Source organism: Phocoena phocoena, chromosome 4 (assembly GCF_963924675.1).
Source record: "Phocoena phocoena chromosome 4, mPhoPho1.1, whole genome shotgun sequence".
Classification (NCBI taxonomy): Eukaryota; Metazoa; Chordata; class Mammalia; order Artiodactyla; family Phocoenidae; genus Phocoena; species Phocoena phocoena.
Genome location: NC_089222.1, coordinates 135,348,421 through 135,361,890, shown reverse-complemented (window position 1 = coordinate 135,361,890; position 13,470 = coordinate 135,348,421). Strand labels below are relative to the sequence as shown.

The 13,470-nt window shown below is 40.1% G+C and overlaps 1 protein-coding gene across 3 annotated transcripts in view; it reads right to left on the bottom strand.

The window, feature by feature from the left end:
* The window catches only part of ITSN1 (intersectin 1), a 169,220-nt gene that overhangs the window by 146,579 nt on the left and 9,171 nt on the right, over window positions 1-13,470 (bottom strand). For all 3 annotated transcript variants that reach the window (XM_065875722.1, XM_065875723.1, XM_065875724.1), the window contains exon 4: window positions 6,949-7,109. In XM_065875722.1, the coding sequence (XP_065731794.1) occupies window positions 6,949-7,109 (161 nt within the window). The remainder of the gene's footprint in view (window positions 1-6,948; window positions 7,110-13,470) is intronic.

Below are 13,470 nucleotides of genomic sequence, written 5' to 3'. Positions count from 1 at the left end.
TCTTCCCTTTCACTAGAGCTTTAAATGTCACAGACCGCCAAGGCCTGGACCTAGGTCTTCCGCCTACTCTAAAGCTACACTGCGTCAACCTAAGTAAAGAGGAAAACTGAGGCAAACTTGAATTACCAGAAGTTGAGTTTATGCAGGAATAGCAGACGAACTGCAATTCTGATATGCCTGTTTTTTTTTTTTGGTGTGTGGGGGGGTGGGCACCACGCGGCATGTGGGATCTTAGTTCCCCAACCAGGGATCGACAACCCTGCGCCCCCTGCGTTGGAAGTGTGTAATCTTAACCACTGGACCGCCAGGGAAGTCCCAAGAATTGCAATTCTGGACATGCCAACTGCGGTAAGCTACAAGTGAGACCTCTGAGGCTTTGGGGTGGGCTGGATATATGGGCAAGGATCACAAAGAGGAGGGAATTCAATTAGAGTCCAAGCAGCAAGTTCATTGGCTTGAGGAGGAGAAGAGACTTTTGCAGGATGTTCATTAGTCAAGGGATCAGTTTCGATTTTCTATAAATGCCTGACCAGTCCCTTGGTCCTTAAGTTTCATTTTCCTGAGGACCCATGCATGAGATTCTCCATTTTATATCCTCTGGTTCCATTTAAGATTGAAACCTTCACATTTCTCTCTAAGATACCATATCCAGCCCCGGGGCTTTCAATGCCATCCGCACCCAAACTCACCCGGAACTGACGGATCCCTCCTGAGTTGCAGACATACAGATTCACCTGCCTCCTTCACATCTCGACTTGGAAATCAACGAGGCCCCTCAAACTTGAAATGGTCAAAATCTGATTTATTGTTTTCTCCACAATACAGGATATCATGAATCTAATTCTACCCTATCTTCCACGTTTATTATCACCACCCAGATCTAAATTACCATAACCTCTTGCCTATGGAAAAAGCCTCCTTACTGATTTCCCTTTTACTCTTGTTTCCCTGCAATACAGTCTTCAAATAATACAAATGACAAAACAACAAACAAAAAATAACACCACCAAAGAAACAAAAATAGTCTTCAGATAACACAGATTTTTTTTTCTAAGTGTCTATCAACCATGTCATATCCCTGCTTAAAAGCTTTCAACTGCACTTAGACAAAAATGCTAACTCTTCAGTGGTTTTATCAGGCCCCAAACCACCTGCCTCCTGCCTTACCTCCATGACCTTAAGGCCTAAGGATACTTCAGCTTCAAGGGAAGTATCTCATTTTTGTTCCTCTCACACACCAAGCTTTGCCTTAGGACCTGTTGCTTTTGCCTGGGGGTCTTCTCCCCTCACGAGGCTCTCATGCTTAAGTCAGCTCAAAAGTTATCTCCTCGGAAAATTCTCCCCTAACCACCGGGTCCTACTTGTCTCTATCATATTACCCCATTTTATGGAATTATTTGTTTGCTTCCCCCAACTTGTCAACAAGCTCCATAGCAACAGGAGCCATGATGTCTTGCTCACCACCATCTTCCCAGCAACTAGGACACACAATCAGGGCTTAAAAATATTGATTGGTTTGACTTAATAAAACCATGGACTCTGGCAAAAACAAAAGCAACAACCTCCCCCTGAAACAGTTGAGTCCAGAGTATAAGAAGAATGATGCTGTGTGCAAATACACTGAAGGAAGAAGGTATGAGGCATACTCACAGAATGTCCTTAAACACAGTTGGGTACCCTTAGGCAAATCACAATATCACTGCACCCCATTTTCCTCTTCTTAACAAAAATGATTATTCAACCCCTAGCCAGCCTTAATTCCACAGTGTGTTAACATTTGCATTAACCTTGGAAGAGTGACAATGCCCCATGTCACCCTCATGATTTAGTGATAAGGAAGGTGGGAAGAGAGAAGGAAATAAGGAAACCAAGAGCCTTCAGGAAAACTGAGTTTGAACAGGCTCCACCTCCCTTTCAGAAACATGGTCTCAAGCAAACTGTTCAACTTCTTGGAATCTCAGGTCTCTCGTTTGTATAAGAGAGCCAATAATCTCTGCATACTTTTAGGGTTACTGTTGTGACCAGATAAAATACTATATGTAAAGACAGACCACAGGGCTAGGAAACCCATGGTCAGATAATGTCTAATATTAATTAGAAAATAATGATAATAGTAATAAATTATGTTCTCAAGTAGCCAGAAAAAGTATAAGAAAAAAAAATTACCTTGGCAAAGGCCAGATCTTTTTTTTGTTTGTTTTTTTGCGGTACGCGGCCCTCTCACTGTTGCGGCCTCTCCCGTTGCGGAGCACAGGCCCCGGACGCGCAGGCTCAGTGGCCATGGCTCACGGGCCCAGCCGCTCCGCGGCATGTGGGATCCTCCCGGACTGGGGCACGAACCCGTGTCCCCTGCATCGGCAGGCGGACTCTCAACCACTGCACCACCAGGGAAGCCCCAAAGGCCAGATCTTTGAGTAAACTTGGGCAAAGTGGATTAAGACCATGTACTTTTAACTTCTCTTTATTTTCTATAATTCCCTCATGATTTATCTTCTTGAAAACAGTTTACTGAGAAGGGTGACGTGACGAGAAGGAGGGGAGGGAAAGCAGTGGAGAAGCTGGGAGTAAGAGCTAAGGTCTGGCTGGCAGGAGGGCAGCTAAGAAATCCTGGCTTCCCCTAGAGGCCGGGGCAGGTTACTCAGCTGACTGTAAAACCCTCTGGGCAGTGAGGCCACCCCTCCTGAAAATAAATCGGCACTATCCCTAGCGTTGAAATTCCTATAGCAGGATGGACTAAGACGAGACATATTATATGTCAGAGGAAGAATTACTGACACCCGGGTTTCTGGGAAAAAGAGGCAATGGGATGCCTGTGGTTATCTGACCCTTTCTCCACTCCGAGGTTTCTTCTTGCAGCCCCGGAAGGGAGGCCAAAAGAAAACCAAACACCCTTTAGCTGTTTTGGGTTTCAACCAAACGCTGGCTACAGGGCCCTTCAGAGATTCAGAGTAACTTCTACTTTTAACTAAGCTGGTTAACTGAGGACTAGAAACCGTGAACACACGATGGACAAGATCAACAGGGGCCCTGGTCCCTTGCAGCCTATGGCACTGCTCACCTCTGCTCTTCCTGACCTTTGCTCTCACGTGACTTCTTGAGTTTTCCTTCTTCTCTTGGATCACTGTCCTACTTGCCTAACCCAAAACCTGTAACTTTCCCCTTAAAATATCCAGACTTGCGGCTCAACCTCACCAAAAGAAAGGCAATGCATAGTTTGTTTGTTTTTAATAGTGAACCTTTAAGTAAAAGCATAGCATTCATTTATCTCAGCTTATCATTAATTGTATCAGAGACAACCTGAATGACTATTGACTGTCCCCTCCCAAACCTCCTTCACTTTACTCCCTGTCATCAGATACATCAGGATGAAGAGAGAGAAGGAAACTCTATCCACAATTTTTGTGTTTTGTTTAAACTGTCTAAGAACTTTCCCATGAATCAGATGTTGGATCTGATTACTGTAATCTTTAAATCAACCTAAATAATTAAAGTCTAGGGTGAGAACAGAGAAGAAATCAGAACTGTTGGTGATCTTAGCTGACTAATTACCATTTAATTTTTAAGAAAAACATCTGACTAAAAGACAGCTTTTTATGGAATTATGTTTTAAATTGGGATAATAATGGATTTTTTTCCCTGTGGAATTTTGTTCTAAGAAATAACTTAGGACTTCCCTGGCAGCCCAGTGGTTAAGACTCGGCACTTCCAATCCAGGGGGTGAGGGTTCGATCCCTGGTCCGGGAACTAAGATCCCATGTGCTACGTGGCGTGGCAAAAAAAAAAAACTTAATATGGCCAATTGCCTCATTACTGTGAATAAAATACATATTTCTTAATACCATAAAGAAAAGGAGCACAAGGAAACACAAAGATGCTCTGGAAACACAAAACCTTTCAAAAGGAAGTATGTGACATTGTGAAAGGTCAAGAATCCAATAAGAGCAAGAAAGAAACAGAAGATGCAGCAGGACACTGCAAGTTTGTTCCTTTTTCCCTGACAATCTGCACCTTTGATTTCATTTTTTGTTGGTGTTCTGTAAGAATTTAATGTGTAAACAAATACAGAAAAATAAGCATTACAGCAACAAAACAGGTTTGCATCTTATATAGAAATTTTAAAGACAATTCACCAACAAGTATGAGGTTAATCTCTGTATTAAAGCTTACCTTCTTATAGAATAATTTAGCAGTCTCTGAGATTTTAAGCCAGAAAAACAAGACTCATGCTGGTAAAGCAACCTGCAAATACCTTCTGTCTGTTCTCACAATTAGTCTACTTTAAACATAAAAAGACCTTCCAAAGGAGGAAGACACTGCACTTAACGGAGATTGCTGGGACCTCCCTGGGAAATCCTTGCCCATAGGAGACGCTTTACCACCTGCAGGACTAAAATGGTGGCAACAAATTGAAAGCCAGGAAAAGATTCCTGTAGCTTTGGTGTATTTGCCCAATTTAAGTGTTACCTTCAGATGTATAATAAAGCAAGTAAACAGAACCATAAAGATAAGCTTTCTATAAATTAAATGGTATTTGGCTATAGTACTAAGGAGGTGAGAGAATAAGAAACTTATGTTAATTATCAATCCTAAATGACTACTTGCCCACTGCAACTGAAAACTGAGGACTCTAAGTATGGCAGATTGCTAATACTTTAGAGTGTTTTATTCATGTTTTCCATTGAGAATCCTTAAAATGTTTGATAAGCTCCTTTAACTAAGAAATCACATAGGGGCTTCCCTGGTGGCGCAGTGGTTGAGAGTCCGCCTGCCGATGCAGGGGACACGGGTTCGTGCCCCAGTCCGGGAGGATCCCGTGTGCCGCGGAGCGGCTGGGCCCATGAGCCATGCCCGCTGAGCCTGCGCGTCCGGGGCCTGTGCTCCGCAACGGGAGACGACGCAGCGGTGAGAGGCCCGCGTACCGCAAAAAAAAAAAAAAGAAATCACATAGGATCAATACAATACTGAACTAACAATGGTCCTCACACCCATACTGCATTATCTGAGGAAATATTACAATTCAAAGTGGTCTTTTTCCTGAGAAAGCCATGTTACAAAATGGCACAAGACAATACACATTTTCTCCATTTTTTTCCACCAGCAAATAAGAAGGGAAAATCAGATTATAATATATTTTATGAGGAAAACATGTTTGTTTCTTAAAACTGTTTTCAATCACTTTTCTGTCTACGATTTTTTTTTTTTAATTTTGCGGTACGCGGGCCTCTCACTGCTGTGGCCTCTCCCGTTGCGGAGCACAGGCTCCGGACGCACAGGCTCAGCGGCCACGGCTCACGGGCCCAGCTCCGCGGCACGTGGGATCTTCCCAGACCGGGGCACGAACCCATGTCCCCTGCATCGGCAGGCGGACTCTCAACCACTGCGCCACCAGGGAAGCCCCATCTACAATTTTTTAAAGGGTGAGAACCAAATTTAAATTAAGAATGACCATTTCTACAAGGTGAGAGAATGAATACATATGGTAAACTTTGTACTTTATATTAAAGTGAAGAAACTAAGGCACAGAAAAGTTAATCAAGCTCAATTTCAAGGTTGAGTTTAATAGTAAAGGTAGAAATAGAATCTAGGGCTCTGATTCTCAGGTTAGAGGGTAATGGGTGGTATCTTCCCAAGACAGAAACATTTATTTCTTTTGGTGGGTAATGTTCATAAATCATTTTTAAAACATATAATACGAATTTCCTTGAAAATCTTTGGCATATGTGAGTCACTGGAGGCTGAAGTTTATAGAAATCCTCTCCCCCACCCCAATACAAAAAGGCAGGGGAGCTAGTTTTTAAATGAATCAAAAAAGATTAATCTTGAATGGATAAAGAAGATGTGGCACATATATACAATAGAATATTACTCAGCCATAAAAAGAAATGAAGTTCAGTTATTTGTAGTGAGGTGGATGGACCTAGAGTCTGTCATACAGAGTGAAGTAAGTCAGAAAGAGAAAGACAAATACCATATGCTAACACATATATATGGGATCTTAAAAAAAAAAAAGGGGTTATGAAGAACCTAGGGGCAGGACAGGAATAAAGACACAGATGTAGAGAATGGACTTGAGGACATGGGGAGGGGGAAGGGTAAGCTGGGATGAAGTGAGAGAGTGGCATGGACTAATATATACACTACCAAACGCAAAATAGATAGCTAGTGGGAAGCAGCCGCATAGCACAGGGAGATCAGCTTGGTGCTTTGTGACCACCTAGAGGGGTGGGATAGGGAGGGTGGGAGGGAGATGCAGGTGGGAGGGAGATGCAAGAGGGAGGAGATATGGGGATATATGTATATGTATAGCTGATTCACTTTGTTATAAAGCAGAAGCTAACACACCATTGTAAAGCAATTATACTCCAATAAAGATGTTTAAAAAAAAAGATTAATCTTAATTTCAAAGTGACCTGAGTTTTATTCTGCATTGTTATAGAAATCAATTGGATAGCTGAGTCCTGTGAAACGTAACAGAGGGCACTACACCTCACAGATTACACACACATGCATCCTGCAATGAGATTTATATGACTAGAACTTAGTCCACATTTTTATAAAGTACAAAATTAAATCTCTAATTTTTCATAAGCCAATGACTCAAAGATATCAAACTTGTTACAGTGGGATGATTAATTCATATATTGTATGCTATGGAGTTAGCCCCCAATTCAGGTATTTTTAATATTCATCCCAGGCCTTTGTATTGGTTGAGATGTAAGCTGTGAAATTTATTTATTTGCTTTCATTTTGATTACTCTCATCCCAGGGTTAGAATGTGACCATGCTTCTTCCCTTCCATCATTATCTTTCTGCACAGGGCCATCATTTTTCAGACAGAATACCTCCTAGAATTTCACAATGCTACAGACTGAGAGAGGAGGGTGGGAGAAGGGAAATATTTTAAAAACATGTAATGAAATATAGGAACCAATTCCTTTTCAGACTCACCAAACGCTGGTGCACTAGAAATAGCAACTGGTTGCTGTTTCATGACAGGGGGAAGTGCGGAGGGGAGCTGATATCCTTGTAGCTTCAGTTTGATGAGTTTCATAGCTATGGAAAACTCCACTTGATCCATTCTTCCATCATTATTCATATCAGCAAGCGCCCTGCAAACCAACAGCATGGGCTTAGAATGACTGTGACTTTAAAAGAACCTTTCCCAAACCACCACTCCCACCCACACAAAAACTAAATAATCAGCTCCCTCGGTCCCGGGGAAAACGAAACAAAACAAAACTTGTTTACCAAGCTGTAGGGAAAAACTGAAAAGGTTTTATGTAAATATGAAATATGTTTTATTGTGTTACTCTCTACTTTTACGATACACATGGTAATTTTCAGTCTGAATGTCAGGATATATACCATGGACATCAAATGGGGTTTCTTTTTGGAGTGATAAAAATGTTCTAAACTGGGTAGTGGTGATGGTTGCACAATTCTGAAAAGACTAAAAACCAATGAACTATACACTTTAAAACTGCGACTTTTGTTATGTGAATTATGTGACAATAAAGCTATTAGGAGGAAAAAAGTATTTAGAAACAGAGTTTATTTCTAGATACTTGATTAGATTGCATCAACTCCTCTGTGGGGTTCTACAAACCTCACCATGGGGATGTGACACACTATGCTGTACTATACTATAATACTAGCATACTTTCAAAGCTCTGGAAATTCATTAAATGACCTTACAAATGCACTTACTATTTCAAAGTGGTACTCAAACAAATGGTCAAGTCAACTTCCAATGAGTTATTATGTAAAGCATTTCTCTCAAATAAGAGTAAGATAAAGGAAGAAAGGGGTTTGTACTTGCAACTGGAAACTACATTTTTGCTAACTGAAACTGTGCATATTCATGATTTAACCTCTTCTGCACAAAATATGTTCATTCAGACTTCATTTGTTGAAGTCTAGATTTTAAGGGCATAAGGATTTATTTTTTAAACCTTTCTTAAGAAAAGTTTTATTTGAAACTTCAAATGTTAAGACCAGCTACTCCAATTACAATGCCATCATTGGCAATGTTTTAAATGAGCCACATAAAGATTGTGTCCTCAAAAGAAAATTAAGCTACATAGAAAATAACCCTACATTTCTAGAGTTAACTCAAAGTGAGAAAACATGAGGCACAGTAAAAAGTGTAATAATACAACAAAGATTAAAAATCTTTAAAAATGTTAAGAATTGTAAAAGTCAACACTATTCTTCAGGAAAAATTTTAATGGTCATAAAGTCATAAAGGGAACCCCATGGCTACAGAAACCACCCTTCTGCCTCAGCTAGGAGTGCCCCAGGCCTCCTGTGGTCAATGACCGCCTTCAGCATACCACACCAGTGGAATCTGAATTTCACTCATTTCTAGTGGCCTTGAGCATCACTTGCCATGTTTCTTGGGCACTTGGACTCGTGCTTCCATGAACTGCTCATTCACATCCTTTGCCAAGTTTTCTGATGGACTGCATGTCTTTTCCTTGTCAGTTTAAACGCACTCATTGTATATTACATATCAACTGTTTATCTGTCAGTTGTTGAAAGTTTTTTTAAAACTCTGTCCATTTTGTGTGTAATATCTTTAGCATACAGAAATTCTACATTTTTATATGTGTAAAATATTTCTTTTATCACATAGCTTTCTTTTCTAAGATGTAATAAATTTTTATTACATCTTTCCTAAGATGTAATGAATTATTACTTTTAATAAAGTAATAAATTATTACTTTATTACATTTCAATCTTTAAACCAATTGTAATTGCATATATGTGTGTGGTATGTTACCCCAGGGTTCAACCAGATTTCCTTCAGGTGGATACCTAGGGTTCCCAGCAATGTTTATTAACCAATCCATCCTCTTCTCATTGAAGTAAAAAGAAGTATTTTGGGGGTTCATTAAATGTCCATATGAAAGGAGATCTATTTCTGGATTATCTACTCTGACTGAATAATTCCCAGGTCAATGTGACAATAATCGGATCCCACTGACTCTATGGTATGTTCTGGTATCTGGCAAGGCTTTTTTAAAAAAAACTTGTTGGATGGACCTAGAGATTGTCATACTGAGTAAAGTAAGCCAGACAGAGAAAGACACATATCATGTGATGTCGCTTATATGTCGAATCTAAAAAAAGGGTACAAATGAACTTATCTACAAAACACAAATAGAGTCACAGATGTAGAAAACAAAGTTATGGTTACCAGGGCGTAAGGGCGGGGGGAGGGATAAATTGGAAGATTGGGAGTGACACACATAAACTACTATATATAAAACAGATAACTAATAAGGACCTACTGTATAGCACAGGGAACTCTACTCAATACTCTGTAATGGCCTATATGGGGAAAGAATCTAAAAAAGAGTGGATATATTTATATGTATAACTGATTCACTTTGCTGTACACCTGAAACCAACACAGCATTGTAAATCAACTATACTCCAATTAAAAAAAAAAAAAAACTTGTTTGGCCATTCACAGACATTTCTTTTTCCCTATTAACTTTTAATTTATCTATTCTATAAACAACTCTAATGAAAATCAAGATGGAACTGCATTAGATACATGAATTTTTAGACAACTGACTTTTTTTTTTTTTTTTCCCGCGGTACATGGGCCTCTCACTGTTGTGGCCTCTCCCATTGTGGAGCACAGGCTCCGGACGCGCAGGCTCAGTGGCCATGGCTCACGGGCCCAGCCGCTCCGCGGCATGTGGGATCGTCCCGGACTGGGGCATGAACCCGTGTCCCCTGCATCGGCAGGTGGACTCTCAACCACTGCGCCACCAGGGAAGCCCGAGAACTGACATTTTTATGATAGTTAGTTCAGAAAAATAGTATGTTCAGTTCTACTAATATTTCCTTTAATAAGATTACATCACTTCCTTCATATAAGTAACTACTTTTCTTGTTAAATGTGTTCTTAGGAATTTTATCATTTCTGTCACTCTTTTAAATAGAACATGTCCCCCATTTCCATATTTAGGTGCTTATTTCAAGCATAGAGAAGAATTTTGCTTTTAATAATCATTTATGCTGGGTGTATTGAGCAATCTTACCAAACTTCTGTGAATCTTACACAATCACATAACTAGCAAAAAAGAGAGTTATCTTTCGTTTCCAGTATTTATACAATTCCTTTTTATTGTAAATAAATAAATATTTATTTACTTCTATTTATTTGGTTGCACCGGGCCTTAGTTGCGGCATGTGGGCTCCTTAGTTGCGGCATGTGGGATCTAGTTCCCTGACCAGGGATCAAACCCCGGGCCCCCTACATTGGGAGCTCAGAGTCTTAACCACTGCACCACCAGGAAAGTCCCCACCATTCCTCTTTCCTGTTGGTCTTACTGCCTCTATGACATTACTAAGTGAGCATCCCTGCTTGGTTTTGAGTTTAAATTAAATGGTTTTTTAAAAAAAAATAACTACAGTGTTTCATTGTTTAGAATAATATTTGGTACTGATTTTTAGAAAGTAATCTGACATATTTAAGCAGTTCCCTTTTCTACTTATTAGAAATGGTTACTATACTTTTTATCAAATGCTTAGTCAGCATCTGCTGATCTGATCCCACATTTTCTTTTTCCTTTTATCTCCTGATATAATAATGTTGAGGGAATTCCTTGATTCTGAACCAATCTTGCACCCCTGGCATAAACTCAGGTTGGTCATAGTTTTTGTACATTGTGGAATTCTATTTGCTAAGATTTTGTTTTGATTTTCTGTGTCTATGATCATAATTGAGACTGGTCTCCGGCTGCTTTATGTTTGTACTGTTTTTCAGGTTTTATAAAGGAAACTAAATCAATAAAATGAAATGGTGAGCTTTCTCTCTTTTACCAAATTTTTTTTTTTTTTCGCGTCACCACGCAGCATGAGAGATCTTAGTTCCCCAACCAGGGATCGAATCTGTGCCCCCTGCAGTGGAAGCACCAAGTCTTAACCACTGGACCGCCAGGGACATCCCCAAAATATTTTTAAAAAGATATTCAGCTATTTCAAATGGTTTTCATGGATAAAAAAAAACCTCCCAACAATCAACACTGACATGCATACTTAAAAAAAAAAAAATCAGGCAGATAGATTCCCACTCCCTATTCCCCACACTACTGTCCCCAAAATATGTTTTCTAGAGAGAAACAAAAATACCCAGTGTGGGATAATGAGTGGGTTATGAGAGAAGAGACTTTCTAGTAATGGGTTAATTAGGAGAAGCCTCAACAGGAGAGGAGAGGAAACACATAATGCTCAGGTTCTAGACATCCACCAAAATTCCAAAACTTTTTTGACAATTTTGTGTGACCTTTTTAAAAAAATTCTTTTGCTCAACTAACAGAATATAACTGTTGGGACTCCTTTGTAGTAAAAACTCAAAGGTCTTTTAGAACTATAGCGTTACTCCTACAAAGCTCAACTCTCCCCACCCCCTCCTAATATACTGGAGTAGATCTGGAATTCGATTTCTCAAATCTTCTCTGCAAAATATGATTTCAGCTCTGCTGTCCAGTTCATCTCTTATTTATAGTTATTTCTCAGTTTACTCATTTCTTTTTTTTTAATGAAAGGATTTTTTTAAATTTATTTTATTTATTTATTTATTTTTGGCTGTGTTGGGTCTTCATTGCTGCGCATGGGCTTTCTCTAGTTGCAGCGAGCGGGGGCTACTCTTGGTTGTGGTGGGCAGGTTTCTCATTGTGGTGGCTTCTCTTGTTGCGGAGCACGGGCTCTAGGCGTGCGGGCTTCAGTAGTTGTGGCACGTGGGCTCAGTAGTGGTGACTCACGGGCTCTAGAGCACAGGCTCAGTAGTTGTGGCGCATGGGCTTAGTTGCTCCACAGTATATGGGATCTTCCCAGACTAGGGCTTGAACCCGTGTCCCCTGCATTGGCAGGCGGATTCTTAACCACTGCACCACGAGGGAAGCCCAGTTTACTCATTTCTAATAATCTCTCCAAAAGACTAACTAAAAGTCTGAGGATCCTGAAATTAAATTCACAAAACTTCCAAAGTTAAAAAGAAAGTATGATTAAAAATATTTTTAATAAAAAAATAAGACAAAATAGCTATCTATGACTCCTGAAAACAAGCTGATCTTAAATACAGTGTTTAGTCTGATATTAAAATCTATATATAAGGACTGCCCTGGTGGCGCAGCTGTTAAGAATCCACCTGCCAATGCAGGGGACACAGGATCAAGCCCTGTTCCGGGAAGATCCCACGTGCCTAGGAGCAACTAAGCCCATGCGCCACAACTACTGAGCCTGTGCTCTAGAGCCCGCGAGCCACAACTACTGAGCCCATGCGCCACAACTACTGAAGACTGCACACCTAAAGCCTGTGCTCTTCAGCAAGAGAAGCCACCACAATGAGAAGCCTGCGCACTGCAATTAAGAGTAGCCCCTGCTCGCCGCTACTAGAGAAAGCCCACACGCAGCTATGAAGACCCAATGCAGCTAAAAAAAAATAAAATTATTTTTAAAATCTATATATAACAGGCATGGCTGAGATGAGGAAAGGTCCACAAGTATGCTGAATACTAAGGGTAAGTTTTCTGTTTGATTTGTACAAATAAACCACATAGCACTCTTATACTGTCAGCGGGAAAAAGTGCTTCAACTCCAAGTGTAGGAAAATCTGGCCACACCTACAGAACTACATATGCATTTACTCTTTGACACAGTGATTCAATCCTGGGAATTCACCCTGAAGATACACTTCCAACAATACAAAAATACATGCTTTGGGCTTCCCTGGTGGCGCAGCGGTTGAGAGTCCGCCTGCCGATGCAGGGGACACGGGTTCGTGCCCCGGTCCGGGAAGATCCCACATGCCGCAGAGTGGCTGGGCCTGTGAGCCATGGCCACTGAGCCTGCACGTCCAGAGCCTGTGCTCTGCAACGAGAGAGGCCACAACAGTGAGAGGCCCGCATACCGCAAAAAAACCCAAAAAACAAAGGAAAAAAACATGCTTTAACTCATTCTTTGCTGCATTATCTGTAATTGCAAAATATTAGAAATAACCCAAATGCAGAAAACACAGGAAATTAGCTGAATAAACTATGGTATATCTTCAACAATAACTATTATATAACTGTAAAAAGAAAATGAGGAATATCTCTATGGAATGTTATGAGCGATTTCTAGGATACACTGTTAAGTGAGAAAAGCAAAGAACAAAAGAACATTTATAGGAGGTTACTTTCAAAGTAGAAGGAAGAAGAAATAATTTAAATATAAATTTGCACACATATTATGGACATGCTTTTTTCCCACAGAAATAAACAAAGAAAGGATAATAAGAAGCTAATAAAATAAGTGGGAATGGGATGAAACAATAGGACAGCAAGTGACACTTCTCTGAGTTCACACTTTTGTAGAGTTTAGCTTTTGGAATCTTGTTAATGTGTTACATATTCAAAACATAAAATTAAGTTCACAAAGATGAGAGCAGATCCCTAAACTAAATAAAAACAA